Source organism: Eupeodes corollae, chromosome 1 (assembly GCF_945859685.1).
Source record: "Eupeodes corollae chromosome 1, idEupCoro1.1, whole genome shotgun sequence".
NCBI classification, from domain to species: Eukaryota; Metazoa; Arthropoda; class Insecta; order Diptera; family Syrphidae; genus Eupeodes; species Eupeodes corollae.
Window position 1 is genome coordinate 39,801,151 of NC_079147.1, and position 22,871 is coordinate 39,824,021.

Genomic DNA, 22,871 nt, shown 5'->3' on the forward strand with positions numbered 1-22,871 from the left:
CTATAAACGTTGACGCAAGTCTCGCCTGTGAAATGTCTAATAAGTGTCATAAATGATCTGTCATAAATACCAACACATGCAAGCTGAGAACTAAGAACTATGAACGTCCATAAAAATAGCTCAAATAGTCTCACTTTTGACGTTCTTTTAATATAATCATCATAAAAGCTTTGTTTTGTCACTTCACCTTAACTTCCCTCGGTGTTTTTCGTTAGCTCTATTAGTTCCTTAAACTTCATACCATTTTTTAGCTTTATTTTTACTACAAAAAAGTATCTTAACATTTCTTCATCACTAACTATAAAGATACTATCGGGTCAGCTAAAAAAAAGTGAAAAGAATTGCACATATGTATGTGTAAAGAAATAGTTTCATAAAATGACAGTTAGTTATTTTATATGAAGGTGTAATCATGCGAATCAGACGAGGTTACTCCGCTCACGGCATCATTTAATAATACACATGTTTCATCTCCCCGTCCGTTCTGTCAATGGAACTCTAGCCACAATCGACCACATTTTTTTATAGGTTTAAGTTTCATACTTTCATAGCTTTAACCTGAGTAAACCAGATCAGTAGGTAAGGTATGTTACGTATGGTTACTTCATGTCCAATATAAATTTAATGAATGTATCAGGCTTGCCAGATTGCGGGCTAATCATATCTGAAATTAAGCTAAGTTCTTTCAAAATTGCTCAAAAAAAAACTTTAGTATGACAGCACGTTCATAATTGGGTTATGAATAGCTCAAATTAGCCCAAAAATAAAAGATGTAAACAGTATAATCAGCTTATATTTTATATTTATTCATTCAACTTTTTTATTTTCCGTTATGGTTTTAAAATTATTATACATTCCCATTGAAGCTATTAAATAGCGTATTGGAATTGGGCTAAATTGGGCTACTTTTTAATTGGGCTATCGAGCCGCTTATATGATATATTTAAATAAATAAATTAGGTAGCGCAACAGTCCGTTGAGAACTATGGCCTAGTGACTTAAAACCCTCAACGATTCCTGTGTGTGAGTAATGTTGTCGGGAATGGAAGGAACCTACAGTTTAAAGCCGAATCTGAAAGGCTTATTTGAGAAAGCATTTTTAATGACAAGAATTACTCTTGGAGAATTTGTCAATTCCTCGCAAGAGGCAGGATCCGTGAAAAAACTTTAGATGGCATAGGCAGGGATCAAACCCAAGTCCCAAGACCTCTGGCATGACAGTCCAACGCACTAACCATCACGCTACGGGTATTACGAATATTTTATATTTATTCATTCATATTTCATTTTCCGATAAGGTTCTTAAATTATTATTCATTCCAATTGAAGCTGTTAGATTGTATATTGAAATTGGGCTAAACTGAGCTACTTTTTCAATTCCGAATTAGGGGCTACAAATATTTGTTAATTGGGCTATCGAACTTGTTCCGCACATAATATGGCAACTCTGGAATACATATCCAAGCATATGTGTCCACTATACATACGGACAAAATGTGTATGTTTTGACGAGCGAGGAAAAACTAAATCAAAGATACTTTGTTTGAGTATTCAAGCGGAAATTTGATTTCATATAGCACACCAAAGAGGATCTGAGATTATGTTTGTTAACAAATTGAAAAATAATTAATTACCCTCTGAACAATATTTTATGAACATATGTATGTGAAGATTTATTATACGTTCATGTTTCTAGGTTAGAATAAATTCAAAAAGTTGATACAATATTTGTTAATGCATTGCTACTGCAATAAAACATAGTTTTCAAAAAAATATATATCCATACAAACATTTATCTATTTTTGAAGATCGTGATATTTCAATGGATAAACAATATACTCTTACATAGATTTATATGAAGGCTCTTTTGAGCTTCAAGGCATTCGATTTCAAAATGTAAGCTTTTCTTATATTTGAAAGATAGGATAGATACGAATTTGTGGGTGAGTATCTAAGCTCGCATGTTTGTAAGTCAAACCACATGTGGGATGGATGTGAGAAAATTTATTACTATACCAATTGATCTTTTGAAATTGAATATATAGAGTTTGTAGAGGAGTAGCACCGAGGAACACATAAAGGAATGAATTAATGAAAACAAATTTTGAAAGGCAAATGGAGGAAATTAATCAATTAGTATTTCAAAGTGGTCAGTCTGTTAACATATTGCACAGAAATTTATGTTTGACTGCACTCATAAGTTATGCATATGGATATGTTCTTGAAGAAGACTTACAAATAAGTTCCATGTAGTCAAAGAAGTTTTGAAATAGTTTGAGTTGATCCACATTGTGTTTTTGTTTGAAAATCTGTCAGTTCTAACATTTCAATAACTTAAATGGTGTACATTTTTTTTAAATTTAATCAATCGCTTTGTATTTACTTATTTATCATTTTAACTTAATTAATAATTCAAAGAAAAGTAATGAGAGATATTTAACTATACATAGTTTTCCAATATGTGATTTCATTTTAATTTAAAAAAAAAGTTGTTTAACCATAACCAACTTTTACATCTGCGGTAGTTTATCCATAATCAATATCTTCAAGCCCTTTATCGATTGTCGAGCAATAACACAGACTAGCAACGCTGCTGTGAAAGTGGAAAGTTGAACAAAGATATCGCTCTTGAGAAATATTTAAAAACAAAACCTTATATTCAGTTTTTAAACTTAAAAAGTGCCTAAATTGATTTATAAATAAAGTTTATTTTATTGTTTAGCTACCAAAGAACAACCTGAGTAAGCTTAACAACGAAATAAGCTTCTTCATTGGCTTGAGTATTTCCGCAGACGATCTATCTGAATATTTCAAAAATCTTTTTAAAATCAACCGAACAACTACTTTTTCATACGCACAGCCGCTCGTTTGTAATGATATATTGAACCCAGTTATATCAGTCAATGAAATACAACTCGTTCTCCAAAGAGCCAAGGACGGAAAAGCCCCAGTTGAAGATGGGATACCCTAAAAATATTTTTAAAATGGAACTCCTACTTTTTATAATCATCTGCATACATACCATACACTTTGTAAAAAGATTTTAATTGCTGCCCTCTTTAAAAAAATCTATAATTTTTACAATCCATAAGAAAGGTGATCTAAATGAATTTCAAAACTACTGAGACTATCCTTCATTTTGTTTTCATACACAGGCTTGAAAATAGGGTGGATGTAAACAACATTCTTACAAAGGTTCAAGCAGGCTTTAGAAAGAACTATTGACGGTTGAACATATATTTACTTTTACATCAAAGTAAAAGCATTTCAAGCCAGAAACAAAAAAGTATACACATTGTTCGTCGATTTTAAAGCTGCAATTAGGTGAATCGAAATCGGCTGATGACCTTCTTTTGTTATCCGAATCAACAGACACCCTGCAATTATTGGTAAATCGTCTTATGGACTATTGTTTCAAGTGAGGTCTAGTCATCAACACAGACAAAACGAAAGTAATGGGTTCCAATCATAGTGAAGTTAGGAACACCTTTAGAACACAATATTTATTAGGAAACATGCTTGCCAAAACTTTTTACTTTAGGTCTTAAGTTAAAGGCTGATTATTTAATTAAAGTGCTTGCTCTACGTTAAGCTAGGTTATGTAAGCTAATGAAGATGGACATGGGAATACATTGCTGCCTTCTGTGGAGAAGAAGTGCAGATCAATCTAAACAATATTGTTTAGATGAAAATGAAGTTCTACGAATCATCCAAAAACTAGAAATACTAACCGAAAACAGATGATTGAAAATGTCTGTCAATCGGAGAGCGAATTACTGTATAGCCAGCTTAATTATTACTTGTGTGACAAGAACTACTTCCAAGATTCTTTCTCCTATAACGATAATTTCCCTAATTTTAAAATCAAGATGCGAACTTCTACATTTAAATGGAAAACCAAACAACGGAAGCTTTGATCAATTTTGCAATTTATGTAACTTGAAAGCTAAAGAAGATTGCTTTAATTTCATCAGTGAGTGTCCAATTTTTAACCAGCAAAGAAGAGTATGCTTTGGTAAACCATCCCTATCAGTACAGGAAATGATTAAAATTTTAAATGGATCAGACTGGGCGAACCTTGTCAAATTTGTCAGAGCTAGTTACCACTACAGAATGCTTATAATAACGGAATATACTTTAATTATTTAATGCAAATATTTATACGTTCAAATCATACTTTTTTTTCCTTTTTTTAATTTTATACGATTACATAGTACTTGTTCAATTTTATACTTAAATATTTTAAACTAATCAGTGGAGCTAACGGCTAAGCCAATTAAAAATTCATAAAAGCTTTTAAAAAAATGTATAATGATTACTTGCAATAAATGAATATTTAAATTTGAAATTTGAATTACATAGACTTAATCTTTCACCTGTCCTAAAGAAAACAGTCTAAAGTTTTAAATCACAAGATCTTGGTGTCCTGTTGTGAAAACCTTGTTTTTGAATAAGTAAGGTCCAAACATAGCACCATTTGCAATAGTCATTCTTAACGTTCTCGCATTTTAAAATTAGACATTATCACTAAAATAATTTTGGATGAAAATCCGGATCATTTTGATGTACTTCAAAGACATAAACAGCGAAGATACAACGTTGTTAATGATCATTCAAAAGAATAAAATCTTAAAGTAAAATTTGGTGTCACAAGTTCGATGAGAAGTCAACAACGGTGGGTTAACATTATATGTAGGTACTGCAGCAGTTTTTCATTAGCCTGGCACATTTTTTCAAGATCGGACATTTTTAACACGTTATTAAAGCATTAATCAGTTTTAAACGTGACAAAATAAAACCTCATAGTCGAAATGAAAAGTCCTTTATTTTTCTTTTGCCTGAATTTTACGAAAACAATTTCAAAGAAAATATAATAGTTTGGATATTAATTAAGATCATAGATCAAAGTGTATAATAAGCTCGCCAAATTCTGACCTTGACAGCCTTATCGAATAGGAAAACTCTAACCTTGTAAAATTAAAAAGACGTTTAAGCTTCCATGGTTTAACAAAACGATACAAAAATTAGAGAATGCTAAAAATAATGCATTTAAGCATTATAAAGTAACAAATTTTTCGGAAGATCGTGCAGTATTCAGTTAAGAGAAGAATTTGATTTTCTTAACAAGTTTTTATATAGACATTATATTATAGATATTAAATCAAATATAAAACATAATTCGAAATCTTTTTGGATATTTTTGAATTCTAAAAGAAATTCTTCATCTTTTCCTCAATGTGTGGAATACGAGTAACTTAAATCCAATGATATTCAGTCCTTATTTAGTAATTTTGTAATCAGCAGATCTTCGATCAATTTATGAAATAAATAATTAAATAAATAAATTCTTTGAAAATTCAATGCTATTTAAATTTTATTTAAAGCGAAGCAGTCTGTTCTTTAACCATAACCACTATCCAAAGGTGGTATGAGGGAGACCGAACAGCTTTTAGTCTTATCGAATTGTAAAAAGCGGTCTTGCATAAATGTTTATATCCTTCGAACACGGTCAATTTTAAAAAGTGATCTAGAAAATTATTCGGTTGCATTTATAACACAAACATTTTGCCCACCAGGTAACCCTTGAGTTAAATTGTTGGTAAAATAAAATCAGAGATTGCCTGTCTGTGCAATTTTAAGTTTTATCACGGCTACTGGCATTTGCGAAGAATTGATAAATTCTCCAAGAGTAATTCTTGTCATAAAAAGTGCTTTTTCAAATAACCTGTTCGGCTTAAAACTGTAGGTCCCCTTCATCCCTTATAACATTACTCGTAAATCTGCTTGAACAAGTGCAACCTAACGATTTGTTCTTATTATAAAGAAAAAAACCTTCTCTCAAGCTTGGATCACTATCATCCTCATCTTAATCTCTCCTAAACCATTGAATTTGAAAAAAAAACTTTTTTGAAATGGAGAATTATTGCTATGATTTTCGTATGGCTGATTTCTCCAAAATCAACAATCTTCTTAGCTCAGCCGTAGAGTCCTTTACAAATTAGTTTTATTTGGTTCTTTCATACTGTTTTAAAGAATCAGTAGCATCCTCTCACAAAAAAGATTTCACATCTTCTCTCCCGTGGTACAACAGAGAGCTCCGTAGCTTAAGAAATACTCATAACAAACTTTGGAAGATCTTTTTATAGTCCAAATCTGATACTGACCACAACAATTATCTTCTCGCTTAAAATTCTTTCTCTGAATTAAGGGAATGCTTTTATAACGAATACCTTAACCAAATGGAAATAAACCTTCTTTCTGATGCAAGGGCATTTTTCAAGTTTTTAAATGTCAAACGAAAATCAAATGGGTTTCCACCTTCAATGGGTTTTATCCAACATAATCTCCTCAGATCCAACAACTAAAACAAATCTATTTGCTAAATACTTTAGCAAATCTTATACTGAACTTCTCCATGATCCTGATCCTCACTACTTTTGTTACTAAGATCGTTAGCCTCAAAAAAAAAACTTTAGCCCTGGTCCTGATAGCGTGCCATCAGTTGTTCAAAAAAAAATGTATACATCCTCTGTCAAAGCCTCTAACAGCAATCTTTGAACTCTCTCTTTCCCAAGGTGTGTTTTCTCATATATGAAAAGATTAATTTATATTTCCCATTCATAAACAAGGCATTAAAAATGAAATTAACGTTTATAGTCCTATTGCGAAACTTTTTGAAAGCCTGGTTTATGATTCCGTTTATTTCCATTGCAAACCCTTATTCTACCCCGACTCGATTCTATTAAAAATCTTAGTATTATGTGTGGCAAACACTTGAATTGCCATTCCCATTTTGATAAAATTATTAATAAAGCTAATAGATCTTTTTGGTTTTATTAAGAGAAGATCAAAAGAATTTTCCAACCCCTATGTAATTAAAACACTTTACAATATTTCTCAAGTCCTCCTCATCTTGAATATGCATGCCAAGTATGGTCTCCCTTTTATGAAAACCATTCACTCAGAATTGAAAATGTTCAAAGACGTTTCGTTCGATTTGCCTTACGTGGCCTCCCCTGGGATGACACATCCAACTTGCCGATCGACTAAAACTGATAGGTTTGCAGCCCTTATATATTAGACGCAAAAACGCTGATATATTATTTGCTCACCAATTGTTAATGGGCAATATTGATTCCCCGGCACTCCTGATTGATAATGTGAAGAAATGATCTTAAATGTCATAAACTGACTTAAAAACAAAAATCAGTTGAACAAGTTAGCCATTAAAAGGAATACGATGCTAAAAATAATGTTAAGTTCTTAAACTTAAAATCACCTTGAATGAAATGCAGTAGTCTAATAATTAAATTCTTTTTCCTTGTATTCCTTGTTCTGCAATAAATAACTCCATATTAATGTAAATTATACTCGTAGTACTCGTATATGCATATGAAAATCTTATATTCATTCAAAATATGTTTACGGAAAAGAATACCCAACCTGTTCAAAAGTTCAAAAAACCACTTAACTAGTGTTTGACTTATGGTATATGCAAATTCCTTGTTGTATTTTAAAATAGTCGAAAACATAATTTATAACACCTACAAAATTAATTTAAAATAATAAATTTTAAAAATCAGGCTATAAGCAAATTTATTATATAACCAATAAACCATAAAAAGGCTCTAAGTTAAATTATAAAACTACTTTTAGTTTAGAGCATTAACCGCAACGCTCAAAGACGTTTATTATACCCCTGATAAAATTGATAACAATCTTAATTGTGTAAAAGTTGCTATTGAAGAGGAAGGTCTTAGTTTACCATATACAAAGACCTTATAACACAGAAGTCTCTCTTGCAGTCAAACTGATTAATCGACACTGATTATCGGCAATTTAAACATCAAAAGTTCGTGCAATTCAATGCGAAATCGTTGCTGCTGGCTCTGGCGTGGTGGCGCTGTGTTTTTATTTTTGTTTGTTTTCATCTTGTCTTCAAATAAGACTTCCTTATACTCAACAAACTAAACAAGTCTTATTTATTTCTTTTTGTTTGTGCTGTATTTTTGATTTACAGGTAACCATCAGAGTTGAATGGAAGTCGTCATTCAAATGTAGGCTAGTAGAATATAGGCTACACTCTATACTACGCGCTTAATGTCCTCCCATGGGTTTGGCATGCCTACAAGTGAACATACACATAAATTTGCATAAAGTAAGAAATAAAAACAAAAATTCAAACTCCACTTGATGCAGCAGATTGTAGCACAAAAGTAGCACAAACACATTGCACTTTGATTTTCTATCTTCGGTACCTAGGTTTCAGTTGGATGATGATAATGGTCGACTAGATCACGACTATCTGGCTGCTTTGACAGCTTTGACTATGAAAAATATTTTTTTCTTCTTTTCCTCTATTGAGTTCCCATACATACATATATAAAACTCTCAGGTTAAATTGAACACGATTCGTTGACTATTGGCTGGACCGGTGGCGGCGGCGACCGTAGTAGTAGAAAAAAAAGTTCATTATTTCATTTTCTTCACCAAATCGTTAGTTTTACATATGCAAAGTAGATCGAATTTGTTTCAAAGTATGTACTGTATTTAAATCGGATGAATTCTTTTTGTTAGATAAAAATGTAACAATTTTGAAACACTTTTGTTTTAGATGAGGGAATAATTTACACATATTGTTTTGACATTTTTGGAGTGACAGTGATGAATGCATTAGATTCTTTTCAAATAATGTACTTTTTTCATTGATTTTTTGACAGTTAAAAAGCGCGTATTGGGGGAAAATTTTGTTAAAAATGGTATAGATTACATGCAGTATATTGAAACTACGAACATATTTTCTTAAATTACTCGAAACTGAATAGTTTTCTATTTTCGAGTTCGAGCATCAGCTCTTTTGTTTGTGTGATTTGTTGTACGAAGTTTGAACTAAAACTTATTTGATTTTGAAAAATATCATGCAAATACACATATATGTGTCTCTTAGAAGGGTAATAAGTTATTTTATAGATACAATTTGTTTAAATATTGATTTTGTACGTAAAATTTAGTTGATTGTTTAAATTTTTTGTTTTATGTTTTTTCCAGCTTGCCGTATTCTTTGCCATCTGCATGTCAATCTCTCTTGTTTCTGGACAATTTTTCGGTGGTTTCGACCGAAGATTTTCACTGAACGCAATTCCAAATGATTTCAGTGGTAATGGAATCAGAGACGCAAGACAAGACAGAGGTAAAATATCTTTTTATTGATTCATATACATTAAATAGTTTAATTCGTTCTCATTTCATTTTTTTTTGTAAATGTTTTTATTATATTCGTTTAATTTTTTTTAATTTTATAGGACCAGTTGTGTTCCCTCCACCTCCCCGTGATGGTCCAATGGAATCCAGTGGTGTTGTTGTAGGTGCATCAGGTTTTGGTTTCGTGCCACCTTCCCAAAGTAATAAAGCTTTTTAAGAAATTGCTTTAATATTAATTTTCTCCCGAACTAATATAAATTAATTGATTAATTGTACATAAGATGATACCTCATAACATGTAAAAGCCCCTCTTATTATTATGGTAACCTTATGCACTGTTATAATTATTTATGAATTGCATAAATGCACACATAATTATTATTAATTAATTATGCACAATTGCACATAAAATGTAGTTAAACAATCCTCTAGTTTATTTCCCCTTAGTACCTACTTCCTACATATAATGGAAATAAAAATACATATTTAATTATTTTATATACATATATATTTATATAAGAGAATGTTTGTGATCTGTGTTTGCACGTATAATAATATTAATATCACTGTTATAAATTATACTCCATTTGCAAAAGAAAAGAAAACTGCAATAAAGTTAATACAAAATTTAAACAATTAAGTAAAAAAATAAATTTGAAGTTTAGTATTGTACGTATTTTTTTATTTTAATCAATTGGCACACAAAATTTTGAAAATTAGCACTTTATAATAACTCTTAAATTTGATTTATAAATTTACCCAATAGTTTAAACAATTGGAAGTGAAATAAAGGTAAACTATATAAGTAGAGGGTAAAAGGCTAGAAAAATATGCACTATAAAATAAATATCTGGAGTTGGTACCCAAAACAAAATTACCCCCAATTTGAATCCCCTTCCCCCAAAAAAATGGTGTTGGAGAGTTCCATATTGTTACGCGTAATAATTTTAATGTAACAGTTATTATAGATGAATACGAAACACTTTTTTAAGGTACATAGAGTTGAATAATTGGAGTGTACCTTTTTCTTTTTAAATATTTGTAAGTATCGAATATCAACGCTTCAAAAAAAACCCAAAGTAAAACTAAAAAATAAAAAGAAAAGGTTTTTCCAATAAGAAGGTTGATTTTGAAGCTGTTATCGCTGAGCATTTTAAAAGTAAGAATTTAGCCAATACTTAAATTTGAACGCATTGAAATTTTTTGAATTTACTACGAAGATCATGAACATATTTATAGCCAAAGCTCGCATGCAAATTTAAAGCAATTTCGGGTCCTCGTCGTTTCGTTAGGCCGGCAATTATGAAGCTGGTGAACACATTTGAAGTCATTGATTACGATAGTGACGTGAACAATGGAAATCGTGTGCATCACTCGAGAACAACTGACAATTTTAATGTTGTAGCTCGATGTGTTGATGCAAACGAAGTTTTTTGGATTCTGGTTGTTCTTCGGAATTAGAAATTCAATAAGTGACACTAAACATTAGATTTTAAACTTTTTAAGATCCAGTATAAACTTCGTATCTTCACTGAATTTGGATTTTAATCGAAAAATCATAATTTGTTCATTTTTAGCTCGGACAATAATGCAAACCTATTACTTTATTACCGTAAAAATGAAATGCGTGAATATGCAAATTGTTCATTGAACATTTTATGAAGAAAATATTTATGTTTTTTATATATATCGTATTGTTTTGCATCATTACTGTCGTACTTTCTTCTTTACAATGAAATTAGAATCTATTGATAACTTTTAAAAATATACCATATTAAAATGAATGCTCGTACAGTCCAGATAGTTTTGAATCGTGAAAGAAAAAATTAACTATTTGTCTCATGGTTGAACTGAGTTTGTGGAAGGCATGCTATAAGTAGTTTACACTTTTTGTTATCAGAAATCGCTTCAAGTATAAGAATTAAGTCCATGCAAACAAAATTGATTAAGAATCAAAAAGGAAATAATACAATTTTTTGAATTTTAATTTATATACTTTCCAATACCACTTTTTTAAAACTATCGAAGATAAGTGTTAAGGCTTTCATATGCATGGAAGTATTTAATTAAAGGTATTTATTAAAGTATTTTTCATAAATTTCATAAACATACATTTCAAAAGCATTTTATAGAGTTTTATTCTAAAATGCGTGCCTGTGTTGATGAATCTCTTCTTCGTTGGATTGAGAACTACCTTTCTAACAGTTCAATACAAATTAAATACTGGTGTCCCCCAGGGGTCCCTTTGTCTCCGACTTTCTTCCTTTATATTCATAAACGATCTCTTGTCAGCCACTTCTAATACATTTAACTGTTTCTCTGACGACAATAACTTTAGCTTTTCATATTCGTTTCTAGATTCACATCCTTGTTCTTTGGCTGTGGAACTTCAATGTAAACGTGTGGTAAGCCCATTAAATTCCGATCTCGACAGCAGTAATTAACCATGTGGAATCTAATGCTTCAAAAGACGACACTACCAAAAATGCTGCTAAGTGTTTAGGTTTTCTTCGACGATACAAGACATTTTTCACCTCTTATGACCTAGGTATAATTTGCAAAGACTTCATTCGACCTAATCTTGAATAAACTCGCATATTTTGGAAGCCTAGTTTAGGAAGCCTTTTCTCTTCTGTATACCACACTTTCAATGTGTATTCGAAAATGAAATTTAAGAGTATCTAAAAACAATGTTGGTTTTAATGTTTTAAAATGAAGAATGGAGATCGAAAAATTCGTTAAAGAAACTTTTTCATAAATCTTTCCACATTCTCAAACTTAAATTAATTCCAAACTTGCGCACCATACAACAATATGGAGACTGCAATTGCAAAAAATAAGCGATCAATGCAAAAATAGCACTTTCCACCTCAGCAACCTTTAAATAAAAGAGTTTTTTCATGTTGTAGTTTGAGTTGATCAGCACATATAAATATTTATACTCCCGCACAATTCTCCTTTAAATTTTCAGTCTTCATTTCGTAAATATCCACCACCGCCATCTCTGAAGATCATATTTTTTGATTTTTCAAGATTAACTGACAGATTGCAAATGCCGAAGTATCTTTCAAAGCGGCTAATCATTCGCTTCTACAGATTCAGACAGAAAAACAATGTCATCAGTGAATATAAGCTTTGGTACCTGTGTTCGTTCAAACTCTATTCTTTCTCCGACTGCCTCCACGATATTATTTATAAATAGGATGAAGAGTAAGGTGCACAATACACATCCTTACCTACTTACTTTAGTTGACGCTACAGCGCATTGTATTCCTGGGCCTCAAGTAATAAGTTTTGAATACTAAGTTGACGTGCGTCGGTCTCAACTTGATCAATCCACCGGAGATGAGGCCTGCATCTGCTTCTTGTTCCCTCAGGTTTGGCGTTGAATACCTTACGGGCTGAAGCTACGATGTTCATTTGCTCGACTTGCCCTAGCCATCTTAAGCGTTGAACACGCAGTTTTTTGACCAGTGACAAGGCGCTGTACAGCTCGTATAACTCCTGATCAAATGTTCTCCGCTAGATGATACTTTGCCTGTCGACACAAACTGAACCATAGATCTTCCTCTCGAAGATACCAAGAGATCCTTCATCCGCCTCGGAGAGGGTCCATTGCTCTGCACCATAGAGAGAAACTGAGATGATTAGAGCTTGGTACAGTGTATCTTTGGTGCTTCGCGATAGGGCCTTATTACTCAACTGCTTGCTTAGCCCAAAGAAACAGCGACTAGAAAGGGTAATTCTGCGTTTGATCTCCGCGTTAAAAATTCGTTAACCACCTCGAAGTTATACCTGTCAATTGTCACATTTTGACCAAGTCTACGGTGTGAATTGACTCTATCTGACGACAGTAAATACATCGTTTTGTCCTTGGTAATGTCAATACCCATTTTCTTCGCCTCAGACTCGATATTAGAGAAGGCACCCGTCACTGCTCATTTTGTTCTTCCCATAATGTCAATGACATCTGCATATCCAAGTTGTTGGCGTTAGTGTTGCGCACCACTCTTTCAAGAACAATATTGAAGCAGCTACTCGTACATGACAGCGCATCGCCTTGTCGAAAGCCTCTGGTGCTTTTGAAGGTTTCGATCGAGTCTCTTAAAATTTTGACGCAGCAGCGAGCATTTTCACGAGCGTCATCCTGATAAGTCGTATCAGTTTCTTAGGCATACCAAAACTCAACATGACACGGTATAGTTCGTTCCTATCTACACTGTCATAAGCTGCTTTAAAATCGATGAACAAATGGTGTGTTTCGATGTTGTGTTCTTGGGTCTTTTCCAGGATTTGGCGTAGAGTAAAAATTTGGTCGATGGTAGATTTTCCAGGCCTGAAGCCACATTGGTAAGGGTTCGCATAATATGTTGGACAAGATCTTGTACGCGATGTTTAAAAATCTAATGCCTCTGTAGTTGGCCTAGAGAAGGCGGTCACCTTTTTTATGCATCGGGCAGATGGTGCTTAAGGTCAGCTCGTCGGGCATGCTTTCTTCCGACTAAATTTTAGTAACTACCTTTTTTGGTTTTTACCATTGACTGCGTCTTGATTACGGTATGTAGCTCAGGTAACACAGCTCTGGATCCGATGGATCCAACGTTCGTCGTTAGTTCACCTTTCGGCTATCCAGCGGGCGCCACTAGGAGGTGATGATACGATTTTGCACCACCACAATACACATCCTTGCTTTACGCTTATTTCTGTTACAAATGTGTTCCTAATGTGTAACTCCAATTTTATAAAGCTTATAAAAAAGTACTTATAGTGAAATCGAATCAAATTCGGCGCAAACATCTTAGAAAAATGCATAAAGCTTTTATTTCAATGTTGACCAAGGAGAATAATTGATCTAAGGTCGAGTTATTTTTTAATCAGCTTGAAACTTATTAAGTATTGTTCTTACTTCAACTTACTACGTCAACCTATTAAATCTCAGGGTACCAAACAGCTCAACCGAGGAAATTTATAATAAAATACCCCGGTAAAATCTCAGGGTTATTGTTCGCACCTTTTTTAAGTAGCGGATATAGTATTGCTCTTTTGAAGCTATCGGGAACAGTTACCGTCTCAAATATCCTGCTGAATTCTTCGGTCAGTGCAGACAAAAATCCAGCTAAACTCCATTGGCATTCGGTCGTCTGATGAAAGCTCCTACTTTCACGTTATCATAATTAACATTCTCCACTTCGAAATATGTACAAGATGAATCGAGTAGTATATCTGTGAAGAATGGGGCTCAGTAATGTGGAAGCGTTGAGAATCGTGGTGTGTTTTGTTCATATTGTTTCCTTTTTAAAAAGAAGAGATGCTTGAAATGCTTATTGGCAGCCGCATAAACATTTTCTGAAAACAGTGGTTCTTCTGTGCATTTTCTTAAGAGCTTAAGAAGCGAAAATGATTTCTTCCTTGCTTTAAGATACTAAACTTCAAACCATTTCTGTTGAAAGTTACATCTCTAGATAGTTCACCACGCAGCCTTACAATCATCGAAATCTCCTCTTCGAATTGTGATTGAGTTAACTGTAAATTGCTCTGTGCAGAACTGCTTCATTAAGGCATTTTCTCCATAATATATCATCAACTGTTGCAATGAGGTGATACAGTGACTCTTTCCAGTAGTTAAAATCAAAGGTATCTATGTATAAGGTCCATGTCACATTGCCTAGCTAGTTTCATCCATTCTGCATGCCATCCTGACTTCTCTCGAATAGTTTGAAGTGTCACATCTTCGGTAACCAATAATTATCGATATTCATGATTTTGAGCACTGCATTCGAAGTGCTCGTACAAAGAGTGGCTGCAGTCCCGTTTCCAACATAACTATATAGTTCGGCGTGTTTGGTGTAAGCAAAAAGACTCTTTTAACAATTTTTCCACATCTTCATATTGCTTCGCTCCCCATACTTGAGCTGCATGGAACAAGATTAATTCTACTACTGCCTTAAAAACAGTGTACTTACTGCTTTGTGCGATACTTTTGTTTGAGATACACCTACTCCAAGCGCTAATGGCTGCCTTTACACTTCTAAGCTTTTCTCTCAGATGCCTTTCAATATTTAAATTTTTTGTCAAATTCACTCCAAGGTATTTGAATTCTTTGACAATCTCTATATATTCTCACCATTGTAGTTCGATTTTTCATTGAGGAAGTTTCTACCTCCTCCGTTCTTGAAAATCATGATCTTGGGCTTTTCCATGTTAGATTCCATATTGTACAGTACTCAAAAATTCTGTTTATCATAGGCTGTAGTGATTCCGGAGATGACGCGAGAATCACAATATCATTAGCGAACAAGATTACTCTAATTAATTCTAAAGCGTGTTCGATACCAACAGGTAAGAAATCGACTAAATCTTGGATAAAGAGAGCAAAAAGACTTGGGCTCATCGTACAACCTTGTCTAATGCCTGATATTCCTCGATAGTTCGACATCACAGATCAGCTTCCTTTTTTGTGGATCTGAAAAATGATTGATTCACTAATTCCTTGAGAAATCATGCCTGTTCCCAACACCTCGTTGCAAACTGCAGTAAGATTGCTTATTAACTCAACGGTTCCATACTTAAAAAATTCCTCATTGGAGCCTGCCGCTCTTGTATCCTTCATTTTGTTCATTTCTGCATCTACTTCTTGTCCAAAACTTCATTATAAATATCCGGATGTACAAAATGAAAGTTGTTTCCTTCATGAATTGGGTTAAACAGTTTTTTAAAATGGTCAAAAGCATGCGGGACAACTTGGGGTGGATTTTAAACATTTTACCTTTTCAAATTTTTCACTAAATTCCAAAAGTTCTTCGAGTTCCCGCAAAAATAGATAACCGTCTAGCTTCTGCCTTAAATCTTTTTTTTTGGAACACGGGGTCTTATAATAGGTGTTTGCTTAAAGATACTGTCTTTTAAAGTGCTCATCACTTGGGCAACGATAAGCTCTTAACCATCCAAATGATAATAAAGACAAATTCTTTATTTATAGCTTAACAATTCTAACAATTTTACAACTTTTGTAATGTCTTAGAAGTATTCACCTAAAATATTTATACATGTATGTCTATCAGGGAAGTAATTAATACATTTTTTAACACTGTCCAGTGATTGGTGTCAATATAACTTTGAAATAATTAAAATTACATTCTAAAGCCTTTAAACCTAACGACCTTGTTTGATTGCCATCACAAGCTCGGTGGTATTCGTATACAATGCAAGTTTAAATAACTAATTATTTGATATGTACTATTTCCCCTCCGCTTGGTTGAAAATTAAAAATACAATAAAGTACCTATCGGACTTTTTGTCTTACCCACTTGTGCAGTGAGGCATCAACTAGGTTCAGATATTTCCAATAGAAAATGTCGTAAAACACAAGGTATAAAAATAAAATAAATGAAACCATTCCCGAATCGACTACGACGCGATGACGATACTGACGCAGCGCAGCAGCGCGGTGGAACGCGGTCTTAGCGCGAATTTAGCAGCCGCGGAAAGTCCAACCTGTGTGCTGCAGTTATATTCTGCTGCTATAGTAGAGAGGGTGAAATTGAAAAATGTGTTACACAATTTCTTTTGCTTGTTGCCTTTTTCGAGGTAGCATGCGTCCGCAACTCACAACTGCAGCCTCGGTTACACACTGGTAAACCACAAACAGAAGTTATACAGTTACATATATATAGAGAGAGAAACATGGCGGGATATAGAGGTTATGTAATGTATAACGGTGTGCCCTTCTAGCCACAATCTTAACATTTGACTATAAGCTCGCTTAAACCAATATCGTGCAACAAGAGCCGAAAGGATTTTTATGGACACCACAAAAAGTAGGGTTACAATAAAGTAATTGTGTACAGTTAGAAGGTGTATCATGATTATTTATGGCTTTATAATCCTTAACATGTGAAAGTTGAGTTAATCAACAAATTCATTAGCTTTACGATGTTGTGATACTATTTCACCAAACACCTGTTCATTATTATTGAGTTTAGTCAAGGCATCCACCACCACAAGTGAAAACCCTTAAAGAGTCCCTTTTTTGGTGAATGGAATTAATCAGGAAATAATATAAAAACAAGTTTCAAGAAATTAGATCTTTGCAGAAACCAAGAAATAGGACCAATAGGTTTTGGAATGAAGAGAACTGAGTTCAATAAGATTTATCATACTCAATCACTGAAGTCCAATAGGAGCATGGTTGCAAAAGATAAAAACGAATATGAAAAGTTTTATGGCTGAATCACAAACACGCTTCAGCTTTGGCTGAATCGTTTAGCTTGACAAAATTATGCAGCACAAAACTGCCCTCTACGATGTTGTCTGCATTTGTAGGCTTAAAATACTTAAAATTCTCAACTGCTAGTGTTCCAAAAGCATTCTCAATAACTCTCTGAGCTCGAGGAAGCGTTTTATTAAAATTATGTTTCTTAATCGTGAGTAGTTTTCCAGGGAACGACCGCATCGAATATGGTTTTAAGGAAAAAGTTGAATCAACTAGCATGTAATGGAAGGTCGGAAGTCGACTGGGAAGAGGGAATTTTATGAAAACAGTGGCCAGAAGAACTATCGAATGGTGTCCCTTATAATTGTAGTATTCCGAACCAGCTTCTGGTGGGCACTGAATATTGACGTGTTTGCTATTAATACTTAGGTCCTTAGACCTGTTAAGTCCGTTGGGAACCCCTTAAAGAGCATAAGGGCTCTACCACGCCGACTTGCCATCGTTTACGGTTTACGGAGATGTGTTTTAGCTTCATCCAACTTTTGCCTAGTAAAGCTGATTCCACCTCAATTGTCCTACGCCATGTGCTTTTTGGTCATCCAGCTCTTCTTCCTTCTTGTGTGAGCGGATTTCACTGCATTGCTTGGCCTGCAATGGAGTCGTTACCTTTTGAAAGCGTATTTCCAATCCATTGCCACTTACGCGAGTCTATAGGTTCTTGGCCTATCCTTCGATGAAGAACTTCATTTGAAATACGGTTTGGCCAGAAAATCCTTAGGATGTTACGGAGACATCTATTTACGAAGGTTTGCAGACTAGTAACTTACAACTCTCAACCATTCCTATGTGTGCGAGTACTGTTATCAGGAATAGAAGGGACCTACAATAATTGTAGGCCGAATCCGAACGGCAACTTTGAGAAAGCACTTTTTCATGACAAGAATTACTCTTGAAGGATTTATCAATTCCTCGCAAGACGCAGTACCCGCGAAAATTATTTTTTTTTTTTTTAATTAAGGTGGCACAGGCAGGGATTGAACCCAAGACCCCTTGCATGACAGTCCAAAGCACTATATTTGCGACGGGTACTACAGCTGATACAGTTATTCTCCACTTTTTCCACCGGTTGCGAGAAAATATTTATTTGATAGGGTGGTTGGGTTTCAAGGCTGATCATTTTCGCGTTATATCTTCAAACTGTAGCTGTACGAAATCTACGGTAGCTATCATTAAGTGGTGGTCACGGGCAAGTCCCATGTCGGCGCCTCTTCTGTTTTGTACATCCAAGAGACTGCTTCTATTGGCGTTGCAGAAGTCATTGAACCTCTCACCATTATCATTGCAATTGCAGACTCCTTGAGCCCGTTGTTGTTACTGCCAACCTTAGCATTGAGGTCTCCCATAACCAAAATAATAACTCCGCTGGGAGTGTTATTTTAGACGGATCCCAGTTGACTACAAAAGCTTTTTTTCTCTTTATCAAATGTGAGCTCCGTTGGTGCGCAGCACCGTATAATGGCGACGGGTCGTACTCTACTCTGAAACCTAGCTTTGATAAGCCTTTCCCCAAAGGGCCATGAAATAAGGCTTCTGGTTGCCGCTTTTGTAAGAAGTAACCCAACTCCAGCTTCTGGAGCGTTTCCTGGATCACGATCAGAGTAAAGCAGTACAGTGTTACGTGACGGTGACTTGTATTTGCCCGATCCCACTTCGCTTAACCCTAAGATATCTATCCTGTACCGCATAAGTTCTCTCTCTATTTGTAGGAATCTGGCATTGTGCGGACCTTCACTTCCTGCGTCTAGAAGCGTCCTCACATTCCAAAAACCAATCTTTGTTCGGGTACAATAGCCAAAAGTCGTCAACGTAACTTCAGTTTGGTGTTCAGTTACGAAGAATGCTAATCTCCGTAACCTATCCTAGAGAGTCAGGAAACTTCGCCCTTGCAATTTTTGTTAACTTATGTATTTTGGGATACAGAAATCATTGCCCGGGGGCGACTACGAGGAGGTAAAGCAAGAACTTTGACATGGCCAAAAAAGTCGCATTAAGATTGAGGACCCAACAACGTCTCTCAGTCTGCGCTTCTTGCTTCATGAGCTCAACATACATACGATAGGCTAAACTTCTTCCGCGATAGTTTTATTTTTTTCAATTTCAGAATTCATATGTTTTACTGCACGATAAACCAAAACAAACTTTTTAAAAAAATAACAACTGCTAATGACAGAAGTGTTATTTTAGGAATGTCATAAAAATGTCACACAGTTGCTGCTTTACGTCCTCGAAAACTTCAGAAATGGATTATAGAGCATAAGTTATTGGTGGTCAAAAACATTCAGGAAACTTTTCTTACAAATCTGGGAAAAAGTTCAACACTTTTTGTAGTGAATTTTAACAATGCTGCAGTGGTGTTAGAGTGTGAGTTGTTAAATTTCTACAATGTTATTATTTTTTACTTCTCAAGCGTTAAAAGATGAACGCTTCAAATGTGAACCTTATATTGTTAAACTCTATAATACAATTAATTGAATTCTTGTTTAAGTGGAAATATTGTTATTACAAAAGTGCACCAATAAAAAAATTTATCAGCGTTTATTACATCCATCCTTTTTATCAAAGTGTTATTGTGGGCCAAAGGACTTATATTCTACTTCTTTCTTCAGCATTCACTTTATTGGAGACAATTGTTAAGATTTTAAAAATGACTTCAACAAAAGAATGAAGTTTCAAAAACAGCAACTTAAGTTGAAATACTTTTACTTTATCTGTGTTTTCATTCTGTTTTCATTTCTGGTTCATTAATTTACGAAGTTATTTATTCAAAGGTGGGGTGGGGACATTCCATGATGGGCCTGGGCCTTAACTAACAGGCGTCTCCAGCCAGCTTTATTTTTAGCTAACTGGCTCTAGTTTCACAAGCCAAGTTGGTTGAGGTCCACTCCTCCTGTGTGTACCACCTGAGTTCCGGTCTTCCTTCACTGTCTATTCGCTCTACAAGAACTAGCCCTCTAAGTCGTTGGAATCTTATTCTTTTGACCCGATCGTTGTCGCTGTACAGCCCACCGTTGTATTTTCTCCACCACTCTCCATTTATGCAGACAGGACTAAAAATTACCAGAATAATTTTTATCTCAAAATGTCCTAAGATGCTCTCATGCTTAAGAAGGTCAAAACCTCAGTGTCATAAATGAGAACGGAATGATGAGTGTCTTACGTCACTCTTTAGATGCTCGAGAGAGGGGACTTCCAACTCAATTGCCTACTAAGCCCAAAGAAGCACCTATTTAAAAGAATTATTCTTCGTTTGATTTCAGCGCTGGTGTCGTTTTCTAAATTATAGCGGTGCCTAGGTAGACAAAGTCCTTAAGTACCTCAAAGTTGTAGTTGTCCATGGAGACGTTTTGTTCAAAACGTCGTTGTTCAATGTTCTTTTGTGATGATAGCATATACTTGGTCTTACCTTCATTGAACACTAAATGCATCTTCTCCGCTACCGTCGCAATCCTCAAAATGCTCCACTGACATCACATTTGATTTGATCTTCCAATTATGTATGTCAATATCATCGGCTTATCCAAGTTTTTGGACTGCCCTTTGGAAGATTGTGCTCTAGTGTTGACCCTTGAGTTTTGCACCCTTCGTTCCAGAGCGATGATGAAAAAGTCCCTTGAAATCTGGGATCTTTCCGTAATATGAATACTTGGCCAATGGTGGACTGCCCTGGTCTTAAATCACATTGATATTGACCTATCAGGTTGTTGACAAACGGCTTCAGACGTTCACATAGTTCGACAGAAAGGAGACTGATATTCAGAAGACTGATGCCTCTGTAGTTAGTGCAGTTTACAGTCTCCTTTCTTGGGTATTGGGCAAACTATGCTGAGATTCCACTTAGCGGGTATGCTTTTTTCTGACCATATTTTATTAGATACCTCTTCCTCGTTATAGAGTTTAGAAAAACGGTCTTTATATGCTCTCAACATGGACTGCGGTGTTAAATTGCCCGATCTTGGAAGCCACAGGCGTATACTAACGTGTGATAATGCGCTTACAAAAATCCCTTCAATAGATTGAATGTTTCGTTGGCTGTATGAAATTTAATGCCATTTTTTGGTAATAACTTTGCATCATTTGCAAACTTTGTTCAGAAGTAAATAAATTCATTATAAAATGGCAAACCAGTATGAAAAACAAGTGATAGCTGTCAAAAAGGCCACCCCCAGAAAAAAAAGTATTGCTTTTAAATCTTGAAAACTACACTCCTAAAGCAATACCCATTGCGATGATTATTCGAGTGAACAAAATTCTTCACAGAATAGAATCAACATTAGCAAAACGTGAAATTACGTGACTAGGAAAATGTTCACGCACAAAGCCATAAATCAAATGTGTTTCAATTGTCAGCTAAAAAGGCGGTATAAGACCCTTTTAAACACCGGAGAATCGATAAATTCGGATAATCAGGAAAATTTTCATTCGCATTAGTAATATTTTCGAGCGTGAATTTCGATGATATATACGCACAGGCCTTTTACCACATCAGTTAGACTATTATTTTCTTTCAATTTCTTCACGATTCTATTTTTAGTAGGCCATTATGAAGCCCTTTATCTTATCGTAATGCGCAAAAAATGGTTACTTTTGAATGAATACTTTAGTAGTAAGTTTTAATAATGTAATGGTCACCATGCTTCCTCGATAGTGACGTGGGTACCACTGCAGATATGATTACAAACTTAATTTTTCGTGGAATGAGAAATATTTTTACAAATAGGGTAAAATCTATCAAACCCAAAAAAAAACTCATGGTTTGATTCGAGCTGTAAAGGGGTTATTAAGATCAAAGACGTAAGTTTCCAGATTTATAAAGCCAACCCCACTGAGGCAAACCAGAATAAGTTCAAACAAACGAGAAAGACCTGCAACGGTCATATTCGACAAACTAAATTTTTCCATGAACAGAAATTAAGGCAAAAAAACACTGCTATGTAACAAAGCTCGTCCACCACGTCATCTTCGGTTCCAACGCTCGTCCACAATCATACTCCCTATGTGAGCTTTATTGCCAATTTGATTGCAGCACTGTTTGCTGTTTGCAACGCTACCGATGAGTGTCATGAGTCCTCTTGTTCTTAGAGCGTAAACGAGCTTACGGTGCAAAATCTTCTTTCGCACTCGTGCTGTTGCGAGAGTGCTAAAAGACCTTGACATTCACAAATCCACTGGCCCGGAGAGTATCCCCGCTATTGTTCTCAAGAGGTGTTCTTCAACGCTGGCAAAACCACTGCGTATGCATTTCCATCTGCCCTATTCTACAGGTCTCTTTCCGAGTGGATGCAAAAATGGCTTTTGTCCAGTCTGTCCCTAAAAAGGCGAATCTTCCTCACTATCGTCCAATTGCACTTACATTCCTTCTTTCCAAGGTCATGGAAACGCTGATCAATTTTCAGCTGAA

The 22,871-nt window shown here is 34.7% G+C and overlaps 1 protein-coding gene across 1 annotated transcript in view; it reads left to right on the plus strand.

Annotated features, from left to right (window-relative positions):
* LOC129939623 (uncharacterized) overlaps window positions 1-22,871 on the plus strand; it is a 48,320-nt gene that overhangs the window by 22,288 nt on the left and 3,161 nt on the right. Inside the window, exons 2-3 of the mRNA XM_056047742.1 lie at window positions 9,049-9,190; window positions 9,303-9,401. Of these exons, the coding sequence (XP_055903717.1) occupies window positions 9,049-9,190; window positions 9,303-9,401 (241 nt within the window). The remainder of the gene's footprint in view (window positions 1-9,048; window positions 9,191-9,302; window positions 9,402-22,871) is intronic.